The sequence below is a fragment of the Watersipora subatra genome, chromosome 2, assembly GCF_963576615.1.
Source record: "Watersipora subatra chromosome 2, tzWatSuba1.1, whole genome shotgun sequence".
NCBI classification, from domain to species: domain Eukaryota; kingdom Metazoa; phylum Bryozoa; class Gymnolaemata; order Cheilostomatida; family Watersiporidae; genus Watersipora; species Watersipora subatra.
This window is the reverse complement of record NC_088709.1, coordinates 34976709-34993506: the sequence shown is the minus strand read 5'-3', so window position 1 is coordinate 34993506 and position 16798 is coordinate 34976709. Positions and strand designations below refer to the sequence as shown.

The window sequence follows — 16798 nt, the reverse complement described above, 5'->3', positions numbered from 1 at the left end:
TGTGGCCACTATTAAAGTTAGAAATGTTTTTTGTGGAATTAGCACGTTGGACTGTTGTATGTTGACTCGATATCAACTGCTTGCATTAGGTAGTGCATAAGATTCCATGAAATTCATGAACAAAAATTACATGCTTAAAATTGAGAGTTTACGTTTTTACACTATTTGTTTTTTTAAACGTGAGTGTCTGTAGAGAATGTTGTTGAACTAGCTAAAAAAGTCTTCTGCAGATGTTTATAATCATATAATTGTATGTAGTCTTACATTTATTTTTTATAAAACCTTTTTTTAAGTAGACTTTCAAAAACTTATTATTTTTTTAAAGTTGTAATTTGTAGCTGCTGGTTTTTGACTTTAACTTTCACGTCAGTCAATGTTTAGCCTTGGCTGCGGCTGAAGATGGGGTGGAAGTATTCAAAAACAAGGCTTGGAGACGCAAGGGACAGTCAATACCAGAAGTTCTCGATGCTTACAAGAGTGTTGGAGCAGAGTTAAATGTATTGCCATTCTGCTCGCAGTTCATTCCAATGGATGTTATCAACTTTCCCACCCACAAGTCAATTTGCTATCATCCTTCCTTGCTTCCTCTCCATCGGGGTGCCTCCGCCATCAACTGGTATGAATTCCCTTCGTTTAAACTTTTTATGAGTTGCTAAAAATTTGCTGGATTATCATAATTGTATGCCAAAATTGTAGATAGGTACTAAACATCTACAGCTACCTGAGCACTAGATGTGTGGCTTGGTCATAGCTTTATTACATGGTCATAGCTCTATGGCGAGGGGATAGCTCTATGGGGTGGTGATAGCAGTATGGCAAGGTGATAGTTGTATGGTATGACACTGGCTCTATCGCTGGTCCCTTAGTATGTTGCACGATCATAGCTTATGGCATAGTTCTAGCTCTATGGCGTAATCCTAGATCTGTGGCTCGGTCATCATGTCAGCTAGAATTCAGTACACACGGAAAGCGGTATTATTTTACTTTATTAGAACTTTATTAGGAACACCATTCAGTAGCATCTATTGACTACTGAAATTGAATAGGGTTTGCTGCTAAATATATTTATAGCATTTTGTACTAACTACAGCCAAGTTAGTTTCCGTTCCAATCCACTTTTAGATTTTCTCTACCACCTGTTAACTCTGCTTCTACAAATTCTTTCGACTGAGAATTTAGAGTTATACCCAAGTGAATCAAACAGTGCAACAACTATCAATTTATGTGGTTCACACACCCTTAGAATTGTTGACAGAGATTGACGCTGTTCCCACAAGTAATGCTTCAGAAAAGTGTGTGGTTGAACTAGTCTGATCTGGTTGAAGGAGTGGCAGGTTCAGTCTATTTCTATACAGACTGGTCTCTTGTGTATACCCAATCACCCGTCTCATTAGATTAGACTTCCGTACGCAACTACACAACAAATTCAAATGTTTGCTGCGGTGGAAAGAGTAATGACCTTAACCATCTACTTTTCACAATTGTTTTGGCAACTTGCCAATTGATATAAAATAACATGACGGAGCGGTTTTTGCATAAAGTAATTCCTCTTCATGCTGTTAATGCTCAATAACATACAGTCAAACCTCGGCATACTCATATGTGTTTCTAGTTTGAAACCGTCAAATGTTCTAGCAAACATTGTGATGAATATGTATTTTTTTTTTAATTGTGAAAACTCAAATTAATGTTAAACTAAATTATTAGATTAATAACCAGTTGAGAGGTGTTGTTATTGTTAGTTAACCATAAAGACAAGTGAACGGATGTGGCGGCTTTGCAAAGATGTTTGAAAGGATGTAGCTTATTCTAACTTACACTAGGTGTAGTTTAACTTGGCTTATGTAGTTGTCAGAAAGCTTCATTTAAGCTGTAATATTGTTCAACTTTTTACTTTTAATCTAAAAGGTGTAATGCTTCACAAAATTTTGAGCATCATTTGTTGGAAATTACTTCACGTATTAGAAACTGTATTGGTCATGCTGTGCGTTGCATGTCATTAAGGTTTTATGTAGAAGTGAGTAAGTCAATGCGAGTAAGAGAGTAAGTTTATGGTAAGTCAAAGTTTGCCCGTACCACTTACCATGACTTTGTTTCTTGGTTTTATGTTTTGAGGGTGTCATTTGGCTGAGGGCCAAGATATGATTTCAGGACTCTTATGGAAGGAGATAAGAAAGCGGGTTTCTCCATTTTTTGGGCTGATGACGGATTAGACACTGGTCCGATCTTACTACAGAGAGACTGCGACGTTCTGCCCAATGATACAGTTGATACCATCTACAATAGATTTCTATATCCAGAGGGAGTCAAGTCTATGGTATCTCTAGTGATGTTGTTTCTATTCTTTTGGTGCTAGACCTGACCAGTAGCAGGTAGAGCCAGGCGAGTAGGCTTGCCTGTAAACTGATTTTCGATATTCCGATGAAAATTTTGACATGACTGTTCAAGGTTGACGTCTAACAAAATTTACATTACAGTTATTTGGTATCAAAAGGTTCACCATGTCTCACTCTACTGTGTTGTAGGTGCAAAATATGTTGAAATGTGATTACAAGCGCTTAAAAGCTCAGAAACGAACAGTTAATCGCAGCTATCATGAAAACGCCGTAGGTTGGAATCCCTCTCCAAAACAGCTTGAATAAGGCGTAGTTGAACATTATGTGCTTCTGTTTACGCTCTCATGAAGTATATTTTAACGAATATACTTCACGCATTCAATAAAACCATGTCTATTGTTCTTACGCGTCTCTTTTATCATCATTGTAATGCTGTCACTTTCAGCACTGATATCTCAATACCTAAAATCAAAATTAGTTTAATTTTTTAACCTTAGTTCAAAGTAGTGCATATCGTCCTCTGATGAACATGAGGAGCCTGTTGGTCACATGTGATAGTCGAAAAATGTTGCAAAATTGTTCGCGCCATTTGGCATAAAGTATGGGTCCCATGATCAGATTACGACTAGATGTTAAACCACGCTGAAACGAAACTGTAAAGTAGCGATCATCTAGAATTGATAGGGCTTTCCAGTAGAACCCGAAGTGTTTGTCATAAACTAGTGCTATATTGAGACTTATATTGGCGTTTCATTTTATGTGATAACATCACGTGTCAAAACAATAACCACAAAATTCCAACCTATGGCATTTTCGTGATGGCTACGATTAACTGTTAGTTTTTAAGCTTTTACGAGCTTGTAATCACATTTCCACATATTTTGCACATACAACACAGCAGAGTAAGACATGGTGAATCTTTTGATACCAAATAACTGTAGTCACCCTTTAATTTCTTTTTCACGTGCAGACATGACAGCTAGCAGTAAGTTAGTCATATCTTGATATGGCTAACTTACCATAGCAACGGTAAGTTACGATAAGATACGAGGCACGAAAGGTAGTTATCTCGTCACCAGCCATTGGCTCATCGCCAGTCTTTCCTAGCCACACTTAAGCGGTTTGTTGTTGCGTAAATTATCTTGTAAGACCGCCAGAAAAGTAGTGAGCATTCAGCCGACATCGATGCTGCTCAACGCGACTGTTTGATATTTGATTCTACTGGCTCAGCAACATTTAATGACTGGAATAGAGGAGACAGTGTTAGCGCTAGATTTAATAAATATTCAACTACCGGAGCAGAAAAAAATAATATCTTTTGTTTTATCAAAAAAATTACTTCTGGCACAGGCTTTATGTTACTTCTTTGTCAAACGATATGTACTATTGTTTGACAAAGAAGTCTAGACCGTGGAACATAAGGATTGTCTATGATAGAACAGTTCTCGATGAGAGGTATCAAACTCAAGTACACTGTAAACCACATTTTAAAACTTCTTATTTTCTATTTAATTTAATGTCAACTTGTCTTATTTCACAACCATACTTAGTAGAGCAGGAACATGATGAACTTATCTTTCAGCTTATTCCTTCCGAGGGTGGGCTACTCAAACAAAGATGTTTCATAGTCAGAAATTTATGCTGAATTTAATTATAATGTTTCTACACCTATGTGTTTGCACATTTCTGAGCTAGAGAGCACTTTCGAAATGGGAGGGGACAACTCCAAGTTTGCTTGGAAAACCTTACATATCAGACAAAGAAAACTATTTTATAATCTCGAAAGTTAGTAAATGCTTTTACATGTATTTGAGATTAGGTGAGTCAACTTTCAGCACTTCTTAACCCATGCCAAGGATGCAGCAAGACTGCTTGTTTCACTGTCTTGATCAGTCTGTGAATGAAACCCTAGTCAGAGTGACTAAACTTCATTATGAGACAGCCAAACAGTATTCAAACAGATGGTTGATGTTGGAAGAAAAGAGCATTCAATGTGAAACTACTCAAAAAGTGCCAAGCATTGAGAACTTTGATGAGAGCTCAAACCCGTTATGTCATTATGCCTGTTATAAAAAGTATTGTAACAAACTCGTTATGGAAAGAGCTGAGAAAAGACATGAGAAGAGACAGAAGAATGTGATACAGCAGAAGAGGTGAAACTAGACTATTACTTTACAAATTCATGATGATTACTTCATGATAATGGTACTTTGGTGGGAGAAAAAGAAAGCATTGTCATTTTTGTCTTCACATTTTGTGAGCAGCAAAACTAACTCTGCAGTTTACATGACGTGTTATAGCCTAAAATTTGGACATAAATGTATAGATAAATTATATGTATGATCCTTCCTTGGTTTTTTGCATATGACCACACAAACTATGCTAGATATGGCACACTGTACTATGCAGAGATGACTAATCTGAAATTATCGCATAGCAAGGTGTGCGAGGCTCTTATGAAGAAGGGGTATTTTACTTATCAATCACGACATCACTGTCCATTCAGCTCTATCACTTGTGATCAATCTATTGAGCAAACAGTTAAAAAAGACTCAAAGTCTCACGGTGGAATCATAGAGTTTACCAGGAAGCCATTGGCCTCTCAACGATGACTCCATCTCACCCGGAACGAACAGCTGTACATACAGACATGAAGAAGATGTCAGTGCTTAGTGATTCGGATGCAGCAAGTTATGAGATGCGTGAAAAGGCATGGAAGGCTGATGAGGAAATGAGGGAAGTCATGAAAGACTCATAACTGCAAGAATAAATCCGTTTGCGTTTCAAACCACCAAGCTAGTACTTATTACCAGCGCCGCAAAAGCCTCTATTGAAGTGAAGTACCTAGGATCTTGAAATGGCAAATGTGATAGGAGAGAAACAGCTTTCAGAATTTGTTAAGAAGAGATTAAGCACCGAAGAGATTGATTTCAATGCATCTATCAAGTCAAACAAGCTCAAAACCTTCACCACATTACCATCAGCTAAGAAATCAAAATAAAAAGTCCTAGAGTGTTCGCACAAATTGTTTGAGAATTTGGTAGTGATCAGCCAACAGCGTAACTTGGATTTGAGAAAAGTGTTATCATTCTCTCTTGGCAACATCATCTGGTCCCTGGCTAACTCTGATGGCTCTATATTGAAGACTGCTAAGTTGGCTCTGATGGTTGCTGTTGAGAAAGATGTTGCTGATCAACCATCAATTTATGTTAACCAGGATCAGCTACCAGTCTTTGACGTGGTTGTGGTTGATGCTATAGCCAAAATTCAGAGCCTGACACTCTCTAAGGATACATGAAGCAAGTCAACTGTAAAGCAGAAACTTGTAACAGCTTTTTCTCAAGAATGCCACATGATCAGCTATGACCTTGATGGATCAATCGCTGTAAGCCAAATAGATAATTTGGCATCAGACCACTAGGAGGCAGATACGCGCATGTTATCATTTATCGCAAAAATAATGGAAGACAAACCCAGCTCAAAAGTTCTAATCAAGTGCCAGGACACAGATGTTTTCCTAAGCTGTCTATCTCTAGTGGATGAGCTGCTATCACAGAAACTCATTTACTGCTGTGGTAAGAAGAAGCAGTTGAGATATGTAATCATAGGCTGTCTGTCTACCGTCTTCACAACTGAACGATGCAAAGCACTGCTCGGGCTCCATGCTCTAAGTGGATGCAACAGTGTAAGCGCATTCTATTCCAAAGCGAAGATAACTTTTTTTAAGCTGCTAAAGAACCATCCTGAATTCTGTAACACACTGAAATCATTGGGAACAGATCTTGAAGTTGATGGTGCAATATGAGAACCTATTGAGACATTCATATGCAGATTATATGGTGAAGAGACAAATCACATCAATGAAGCACGGAATAAGATCTTCTGCTCACCTTCTCGCACATCACAATCAAACCTACCACCCATACTAGATGAGTTAAATCTCCATATATCTAGGGCTGCCTATCAGGTCGCGATATAGAGAAGAGCCAAGCAAATCATCATCAATGCCCCATCCCTCCAGCAATAAGGATGGTTTATGGAAGGTGGAAAGCTTAAAGCTATATGGATGACAGAACAACCAGCACCTCCTGATGTGCTCATGGACACGTTTTGTCGATGCAAAACTGGATGCCAGTCTCGTCGCTTTCAGTGCAACAACGCAGATCTCAAGTGTACGAACATGTGCAGATGCAGCTGCTGTAGCAATAGAAATAAAGATGGAGATAAAAGTAGTAATGCAGAAGACTCAGATGACTGCGAATTAGAAGGTTATTATTCGAGAGGTATTGTAACCAAAGGTGTGCTTCATGTTTGATTAGAATACATATGTGTCATACAGTATAAAAGACTGACTAATTGCGATTTCACTTGCATAATAAAGTACACGGTTCAACATAATAAGCATTAATGATGAATATATGTATACTAAAATATTATATATACATGGTCTGAGTCTTTAAAAATACTTTTCATTTTGTTTTGTAGATCTGTAATGATATAGGAGTTGTAGAATAACAAGGACAAACTGTAACGCTGCTACAATATCAACCAAACTGGGAATACATAATATTATATAATACACTTGTAATATTATTCTAATATTTGAATAATAAATATTTTAGTGTTATTAGAATTGATTTCAACTTAGGTTATTGCTAATTATTTAGTATTTATATGCCATTTTTATTATCACATTGTTGGCAGAAGCACATAAAACATTACAGACATTTGTTTAATTAAAATAATATATTAATTATATTGCTCAAAAATGAACAATCTGAGAGGTGTAGAAACCAGATATTTGAAATCAGCTCGAAATTCTGATCTAGGTACTACTCTTATCACATAGCCCACCTTCAAAAGGAATAAATCACTTTTTTTGACAGCTTTTTGATGCCCTCCTGCTTTACTATACTGGGATGTAGAGTGTGAGGGATGTGTGTGAGGAGTTATAATTAGGTAGTCTAGGACTAACCTAGGAATAATTAGGACTACCTAATTATAACTGGCCTTTTGGCCAGTTATAATTAGGTAGTCATTCAATGTTCTCTTTTAGCCAACTATTATTACTCTGTGGACCAAATGTTATTACCCTGTGGGCCAACTATAACTATCCTGTGGACCAACTATGATTATCCTGTGGTCAGGTGTAATTATCGTACTGGCAAACTGTACTTACACTGTGCACTATGACTTCCTGTGGACACATTGTAACTATTCTGTAGGCCAACTATAACTTGCTGTGAACCAACTATAACTATCCTGTAGACCACTTATAAATATTCTTTGAACCAACTATAACTCTTCTGTGGGCCAGCTATAACTATCGTGTGGACCAACTATAACTACCATAAAACCTCTATTTAAACGCTATGGCGCTTTATTTTACAACCCTTCCCTTATAATAGTGGTGTTCAAATAGAGACTAGCTTTGTAGTTTCCATATAACTCGTTAAAATTTCGGGAAGATTTAACCCTTTTTTTAAGATTGAGGTTTAGAATATTTAGATTAAGATTTATAAATTTAACATTTTACTCGCGACACAAATGTCACCTATATTTTGCACTTTCCTTCGGGCGGAGTGACCAAAGCCCTTTTGGATGCAATAAATCTGCTAACTTGTCAAGGATCTCTAAATAAATATGCATTGGCAAGTCGAGAAATATCTCTCCCAGTTGATACCTATTGCTTGGAATTAACCTGCGATGATATTATAGCCTGTGGCCCTGTGCACAGCTTTGTAATTTGTTGGGTTTTCAATTTTTTATTTCGTTCTAAATTCGAAGGTATATTCTCATTTTATATCTATAGTTAACTATGTGGCACTAAAGCTCCTTGCACTCATTGATATGTTTGCTACAGTTTGCAGCCAAAACTAGCTTTTCATGTGCGAGAAGAGTTAGGAGCGTCGGTCCATTGTATGCTGAGTTAAAATAACCGCAAAAATGCTATCAAATAACATGTTATAAATCTACAAATTTATAAGCTATAGAATAATAATATATCAAATGCTACAAATATCTATATTATATTCAAAAACAAGTGACGTAAACAAACCATACTTATCATACACGCAGAAACAAAAGTTAACATTTTTGCAACGAAAATGTTTGCATCGTTTGCTCGGCCAGTTGCATTCTGATTGTTGCTTTCAATAGAACGAACATCTTCTGGTTGTTCAATACCTTCCACAATGTTTGCCGACATCAACCCTTATTCTGCACTGCTGAACTAGTCGATATTAGCGTTTTTCATATACGTTGACGTATCAAAACAAAAAACAAGGAACTACTATTAGTCTGATACAGTTACCAGTTGTTTCTATGGTGTTGTTTTCAAAGATTTAATGAAAAAAGTGAAAACCTTTGGGGTTGAAAAATGGACATCGATTTGAACAAAAACAAAGAAAGAATTAATTGTTATTGATGTAACCGAGTCATTAATAGTACCATTTTGTGGACACTTTTCTACTGATCACTTTTTATTATGGGTTCATAAAGATCAAAGAATGTCATGGGCGGTTAAATGTAGGTGCCGTTCAAATAGGGATGGCATTCAATTAGAAGTTTTATGGTATTATATTGACCAACTATAACTATCCTGTGGACCAACTATAACTATCCTGTGGACCAACTATAACTATCCTGTGGACCAACTATAACTATCCTGTGGACCAACTATAACTATCCTGTGGACCTAATAAGCCGGAGTGAGACATTTAAGATGAATCAACTTCTGAATTTAAGTTTTTCCCTCGGAAGGCTTTAACATTTTAAACACGTCTATGTGACTTTCTGGATTTACTGTCTGGAAAAGCTATACTTTTACTAAAGCTACAGATGTTGGCAGTCTTACACTTTCAAACGCTATTGCTTGCAGGGTCTCGCAGTTCAGATGGTAGCTGATGGCAAGGCACCGCAAATTGTTCAGGATGAATCAAAAGCTACGTACGAAGCGCTACTGAAGAAAGACCTGGTCGAGCTGAAGTTTGACCGTTCAGCTGCTCAAATTCACAATTTTATCAGAGGCTGTGACCACAATCCTGGTGCCTGGGCTACCATCAATGGCCAGGTGCTTTCTCTTTTTCTCACTATATAGTTATATGTGTTGGGTTATCACTATGAATGTTTGAACTTGTTTTATCTCCCTATCTTTAGGATTATTCGTAATTGCTATTTCTATAAAATTCTCTTGCTCATCATACTTTAGAAACTGTTCCTCAATCGTATTAACATTCCTTTAATATTGATTATTGATCAGAGAAATTATTGGATAGGTTTGGCATCGCATTGACAAATAAAAAGTAAGGCTAGGTTTTCTTAAATGTATCATTCGTGTACCTATATTCCGTCGAGGAACACCTGCGCAGGGGATAAGACAAAGAGTTTTTTAGACAGATTCCTACGTACTAATTAATGCTTGGATCCTAGAATTCCTGCTAGGGATTTTTAGACAGTTGCATGTTTGCTTCGGTTCAAGCATCATAGGTGTGTTGGCATTGTTTCAGCAAATCACGTTTTACGGTTCAAAGCTCAGGAGAAGCTTCAAGCCTACTGGCGAGACAGTCGACATCCCTGGAATGTCTGAGCCAGCAATAGTTCATTCACAAGGGATGACGCTGTTTGGTAATGATGGCAAAATGGTAGGTTTGCCATTAATGTGCCATTTTAATGATTTTCTGGTTGAATTTAGTGAAATATCTTTAGGTTTGGACAATCTGACAAATAATCTTATCAAATTGTTGCTTCTTTTTCATTTCGGTCTCCATTTCTATTTTATTATTAGTCTGTGATCCTCAATTGTTATCGCAAAATGACTTCCTTTTACATAGGTCGACGTAGAACGGGTCGCCCTGCCAGATGGCAAGATGATGCCTGCGAGTAAGTTCGGGGGAGACATGTCAGCCGGCCCTCAGGAGCTTCAACTGGACGCTGCCGAGCTTGAGATTCAAGCCAAAGCCAGAGCTATATGGAAGGGTATCGTCAATGTTGAGATCGCTGATGATACAGACTTCTTCGCTTGTGGTGCCGGATCCATGGATGTCGTCAGGTAATTCTGGTAGCTAAAATAGTTGGTCATAGTTAAGGCAAAAGGAAAATTCAATGGTATAGCAAGTCTATTGGCTAACCATTGTTTGTAAGAAGAAAGCGCCGTCCGGTTTATTGGTTATAATTGTGAGGAGTTTGGGATTAGAGTCGAAACTCCATATGTGTATTCTCAACACGTGGGGAATCGGAAAGCTATGAGCTAGCGTACGAAAATACGAGCTATCGTACGAAAATACGAGCTATCGTACTACAACAGCTCTACCAGATTTTTAGTGATCTTATGCAGCTAGGGTTAAGTTTAGGTTAGACAATTGGGTACTTTTGTATCCTGAATCCTGATAGTTGAAATTTTGAGGTTAGGATCTAGTGTTTTTTTTGTAGGGTTAACGATGATCATTGACAGTAATTGGTTTTCCATACTCTGCTTAGCTTATGGTAATTTATATTCAAGCATTCACAAGAGAAGATGATTGCTAAAAGAGAGCGGAGGAAATTTCTCAGTTTAAGTTTTTAGTAATTATTTCCTCTATGCATTTTCCTTAGTTTACTGATGTTGTTACAGGTTGCTTGTTGACACAGCCTACTAAATTTTACTAAAGTTACAATAAAAATTTTACCAATTTTTTGCAAGTTTTTTAGAACATCTGTAAGTGGTTGCCTTGAAATAAGAGTAGCTATAAGTGGCTGCCTTTAAATACGAGTAGCTATAAGTGGCTGCCTTGAAATAAGAGTAGCTATAAGTGGCTGCCTTGAAATAAGAGTAGCTATAAGTGACTGCCTTGAAATAAGAGTAGCTATAAGTGGCTGCCTTGAAATACGAGCATCTCTAAGTGGCTGCCTTGATATACGAGCATCTCTAAGTGGCTGCCTTGAAATACGAGCATCTCTAAGTGGCTGCCTTGAAATACGAGCATCTCTAAGTGGCTGCCTTGAAATACGAGCATCTCTAAGTGACTGCCTTCATTGAAATACGAGCATCTTTAAGTGGCTGCCTTGAAATACGAGCATCTTTAAGTGGCTGCCTTGAAATAAGAGCATCTCTAAGTGACTGCCTTGAAATACGAGCATCTGTATTTCACTCTATCTATGTAGGTCTGGTATAAGTTAAACTAGCTGGAAATTTTTGTCACAATTGCATCAGGATACAGTCTTAAGTTAGTATGGCAGAGTTCACTTGTGTGTCAGCTGCCCATAATTGTTTGATGGGAATTTTAGACTTGTGGAAGAGGTGAAGCAGCAATGTGGTCTCCAGATCACCAGTGATAAGGTCTACATGAACACTTCATTCAAAGAGTTCACGGAAATGTTGGTTCTTAACCACCGTGGAGAGGATGCCGAGGAGGAGTTTAATTATGTGCCTGTAAGATTTTCCTTCTCCTTCAAAGGGTTGGGTTTGCGAGTCGCATAGATTTACTTGTATTTTGAATAAACAAGACAGTTTAGTGTCATCTACATGAGAATGATGAGACACAAGATTTGTTCACCTTTCCAATCTCATGTAGTGCAGTTCTTATTTATTTGAAACGGGTAGATAAACAGAAATTTTTGATTCGGCCTATAACAATTTAAAAAATTGAGCTCGTGCCATTTCATTGCATGAGGTCCCAGCTGCTGCAGTCAACGATTTTTGTTGGAAGGTGCAGATCTAATCTCTGGCATAGCAGCTAGTTAGTGATGGTAGCTGTTGAACATGAAACTAGGAGTTGTTTCCCTTGCATGAATGGTAAGTTGTCATTCTAGGTGAATGTAAGAGCCAATGATATGGATATCTCATTCCCTAATCAGTTGTTTATCAACAATGAGTTCATCGACGCGTTGGATGGAGGTACATTTGATACCATCAACCCTAGTGATGAGTCAGTCATCTGCTCTGTGGCTAAGGGCACTAAAGAGGATGTGGACTACGCTGTGCATTGCGCTAAGGTAGGCTGCGCTCTGCAAAATATGTTTTGGTTTATGGTCTGTTCAACTCTCTCCTTTGGTGTGTTTTGCTTTGTGCTAAGGTGTGTTCTTTATATTATGGTGTATTCTATACTATACTATGGTGTATTCTATGCTTTGGTGTGTTTTGTTCTATACAATGGTGTGTTCTATTCTATACTATGGTGTGTTTTATTTTGTACTATGGTGTGTGTTATATATTATGTTTTATTCTGTACTATGGCTCGTTCATTGCGGGAATCATCACTGACCATGCAACATACAAACTGCAAATCACTGTCACAATCCTCAATTGCTAATTTTTCAACCAATCGGTCAGACATTGAAAGTTTAGAGCTAATTTGTGCCAAAAATAGAGTCTATTGTGAAGACTATCTGAACGTCCGTGTTGTATGGGTACTAAAATAGTTGCTCAATGAGTTTGAGTGACCTAAAGGTAGACTTGCAACAAAATTCACATTACAGTTATTTGATATCAAAAGATTCATCATGTTTTACTCTGTTGTGTTGTAAGTGCCAAATATGTGGAAATGTGATTACAAGCTCTTAAAAGCTCAAAAACGAACAGTTAATCGCAGCCACACGAGGCCGCCGTAGTTTGGATTCTCTTTCCAAAACGGCTCAAATATGACGTAGTTGTGGTAGATGGTTTCTGTTTACATTTTCATGCAACCTTATTCGTCGAAATATTTTCACAAATTTACTTCACGCATTAAATAAAACCATGTCTATTGTTCTTACACGTCTGTTTTATCGTCATTGTAATGCTGTCACTTTTAGCACTAATATCTTGTAACTTACCGTAAAAATTCATTTAATTTTTTAACCTTACCTCGAAGGAGTACATATCATTGTCTGATAATCACGATGAGCCTGTTGGTCACCTGTGATAATCGAAAAGTGCTGCGAAAATTATTTTCGAAATATTGGGTCACATGATCAGATTACGATTTGACGATTAGTTCAAGCCGAAAAAAAACTGTAAAGTAGCGAGCATCTATATTTGATACGGGGCCTTCGATCAAACCTGAAGTGTTTGTCATAAACTAGTGCTACGATAAATTTATATCGAGCTTTTTATTGGTCTTGCAATTCACGTGAGAACATCACGTGACAAGACAATAACCAAACTGTCATGACTACGTCAGAGAAATAAACGGATTCCAATCTACGGCGGCTTTTCATTTTTGAGCTTTTAAGAGCTTGTAATCACATTTCCACATATTTTGCACCTACAACAGAGTAAGACATAGTGAGTCTTTTAATACCAAATAACTGTAATGTGAATTTTGTTGCCAGTCAACCTTTAAAATTTTATCGCTATAATTAGGCAGACAAACAACAGACAGTAAAACACTAAGATTTGTAGATATAGATGTTGGTCTTCTGTGTTGCCTTATGTGAGAGTAAACTTTATACTGTCTCACTGGTCCACTTTTGTCAAAGTAAGGAAAGCGCTTCATAAAGATCGTAACACCTAAAAAATTCTTGTAAAATGACTACCTATCAAACTTTTACTATATGATGCGAAGTAGCGAGGATCACTTTACTCTCTTTTAGGGTGTGTTAAGCTCACTGTTGTAGCGTGTTATACTCTGTATTATGGTATGTTATTATCAGAGCTATGGTATAGTTTAGTCAGTGCTATGATATGTTGTAGTCAGTGCTATGATAGGTTGTAGTCAGTACTATGATATGTTGTGGTCAGTGCTATGTTATGTTGTAGTCAGTATTATGACATGTTGTAGTCAGTGCTACGATATGTTGTAGTCAGTACTACGATATGTTGTAGTCAGTTCTATGATATGGTGTAGTCAGTACTATGATATGTTGTAGTCAGTGCTATGATATGTTGTAGCCAGTGGTGTATGTTGTAGTCAGTGCTATGATATGTTGTAGTCAGTACTATGATATGTTGTAGTCAGTACTATGATATGTCATAGTAATTATGTGTGGTGGTGTATCATGCGCTGTACTATAATATATCATGCTCTACTGTGGTGTATTATATTTTAGAAAGCTCATCATAAATTCAAATTGTGTTTAGATATGGTAACTTATTTTGTTCTTCGCGCCATACTTTATCGTAACCCTGTACCTGTAATAGGTACAGGATTTGTTTATGGTCTGCTTTTTCTGGTTACATATTCACAAAAACGTTACGTATCTTGCAGAGGTTATACGCTCTATTTGGTTCATCGTAGTTTTTCATTTGGCGTTGTTTTTGTAAATTATGCATAATTGTGCGGCACAATATGTGAGTAGGATCTGTTTTAAATGCTATTCTCAATAATATACTGTAATCAGTTCGCAAGTAATGTATGTATGTGCATAGTAATCAATTGCTGATGCTTGGGGCAGCCTATGCCATACTTTCTTTCCTGCTTTCTAGAACGCTTTTGAAGAGTGGAAGGACATGAATGCTCGTGATAGAGGAAGGCTCATGTACAGGTAGATTTGCTTTGTTTTCATCATTCTTCCATACAAAACTCTGGACTACATCCATACATTGACTATTTTTTGAGCATTTAGTGGAATTGGGAATTATTTCCTCATAGTGAAAGGTAACCACCACGATGCTATTAACCGGATAATGGGTGTTTCCGCAATTCCCAATGCCGAGATGATTTGTGTGTCAGGTCCGCATATGGCTTTCTAATTCCAATACAGCTGATAATTATGAAATTATGGTAATTTTTGTTATGAGATACACGATAATATGCAAGCAAGTGATAGAGACTTTGGTGATAGTGGATATGTATGGGCCACTAAGACATATGGCTAAAACTTGGAATATAATAATCAAAAGCTTACTGTATGAGTGAGTTTAACAGGTAAGTATTTTGTGATTGGACTTGGCCACTAATCATGCTCTAACTGATATTTCTCGCTTATGTTGATGGGTAAAATATAAAATGCAGAGATAAAATATAAAATGTGGTATAACTGTGTCAGGTATGTAATATGCAATTGTAAGCATATTTTTATTGTATATATATATATATGATAATATGTGATAATATATATTATCGATATATTATTGATATATATATATATATCAACTATGTAATTATATACATTGCATCATATATATATATATATACTGTATATATATAATATATCAAAAAAATTGTTTCCTTACCCCGGATACCCCGTATGGGTGGTAAATTCTGCTCTAACTCGGGTCTCCTACCAGGGACCTGGGAGTTTGAGCACTCGCCTCAAGATCTTAGCTGTTCCCAATAGCGCACTTTTCTGCAACTCACCTGAGTTGATTGCTGTTGGTATTTGGGCAAGCCACATTTTATGCGCCGGTGTTATTGCGCCCATATATGTATATATGGCTGTATATATATATACAGTATATATATATACATACAGTATATATATATATACATGTATATACTGTATATATATACTGTATATATATATACAGTATATATATACAGTATATATATATACTGTATATATATATATATATATATACAGTATATATATATATACTGTATATATATATATATATATATACAGTATATATATATACTGTATATATATATATATACAGTATATATATATACAGTATATATATATACAGTATATATATACTGTATATATACAGTATATATATACTGTATATATATACTGTATATATATATACAGTATATATATACTGTATATATATACAGTATATATATACAGTATATATATACTGTATATATATACAGTATATATACAGTATATATATACTGTATATATATATACTGTATATATATACAGTATATATATACTAATTGAATACCCGGCGGTGCCCAGGTAATAAAAGAGTCTTTGGACAACAAATTTTATTTGTATTAAACATGTGACAACATTTGCCATTCTAACTTTCAAACTTCATATCCTGAAAAAGTGTTTTGTGTAGCTGAAATAAATTAAGATAGAAAATAAAAACAACTGTAAAGGTTTTCAAACTTTGTCAAACAACTGTAACCTTCAAACTTCATATCATGAGGAAAATGTTTTTTGCAAGTAAAATAAATGAAAAAATAAAACAACTATAGAAGAGTTTAATTGTAAATGTGAAATAATTAGCAAGTAATAGCTAAATTATGTCTGTTTTGCCATGATAACAATAAAATATGATTTGGTAATGATACAATTAATACGAACTGAGAAAACAAAATAAAAATCCTGAATATGTTGAATTAATAATAACAATTCTTGCATAGAAGTGTGTGTATAAAAAAAGGTTACTGTTTCACCAGAAGCTATCCATCGAAACTTTGAATACGACTATACTGATACCTCTCGACACTGGTACAAATGTAAAACTGAGATATTGTACTGTCGTTGTCTGACCGAACGGAAAGAGAATGTCGAGGCTTTCCCTATGGAAATAATACAATTGTCCGCGTGAAAAAAATTGGCCTTGACCGCGATATAGCAATTGATCCTTACGAAAAACCAAAAATAAA

The 16798-nt window shown here is 36.2% G+C and overlaps 1 protein-coding gene across 1 annotated transcript in view; it reads left to right on the top strand.

Annotated features, from left to right (window-relative positions):
• LOC137388751 (cytosolic 10-formyltetrahydrofolate dehydrogenase-like) overlaps nucleotides 1-16798 on the top strand; it is a 39326-nt gene that overhangs the window by 997 nt on the left and 21531 nt on the right. The window contains exons 3-10 of the mRNA XM_068075204.1: nucleotides 382-616; nucleotides 2152-2317; nucleotides 9217-9408; nucleotides 9845-9979; nucleotides 10169-10386; nucleotides 11601-11745; nucleotides 12126-12308; nucleotides 14719-14777. Coding sequence (XP_067931305.1) covers nucleotides 382-616; nucleotides 2152-2317; nucleotides 9217-9408; nucleotides 9845-9979; nucleotides 10169-10386; nucleotides 11601-11745; nucleotides 12126-12308; nucleotides 14719-14777 — 1333 coding nt within the window. The remainder of the gene's footprint in view (nucleotides 1-381; nucleotides 617-2151; nucleotides 2318-9216; nucleotides 9409-9844; nucleotides 9980-10168; nucleotides 10387-11600; nucleotides 11746-12125; nucleotides 12309-14718; nucleotides 14778-16798) is intronic.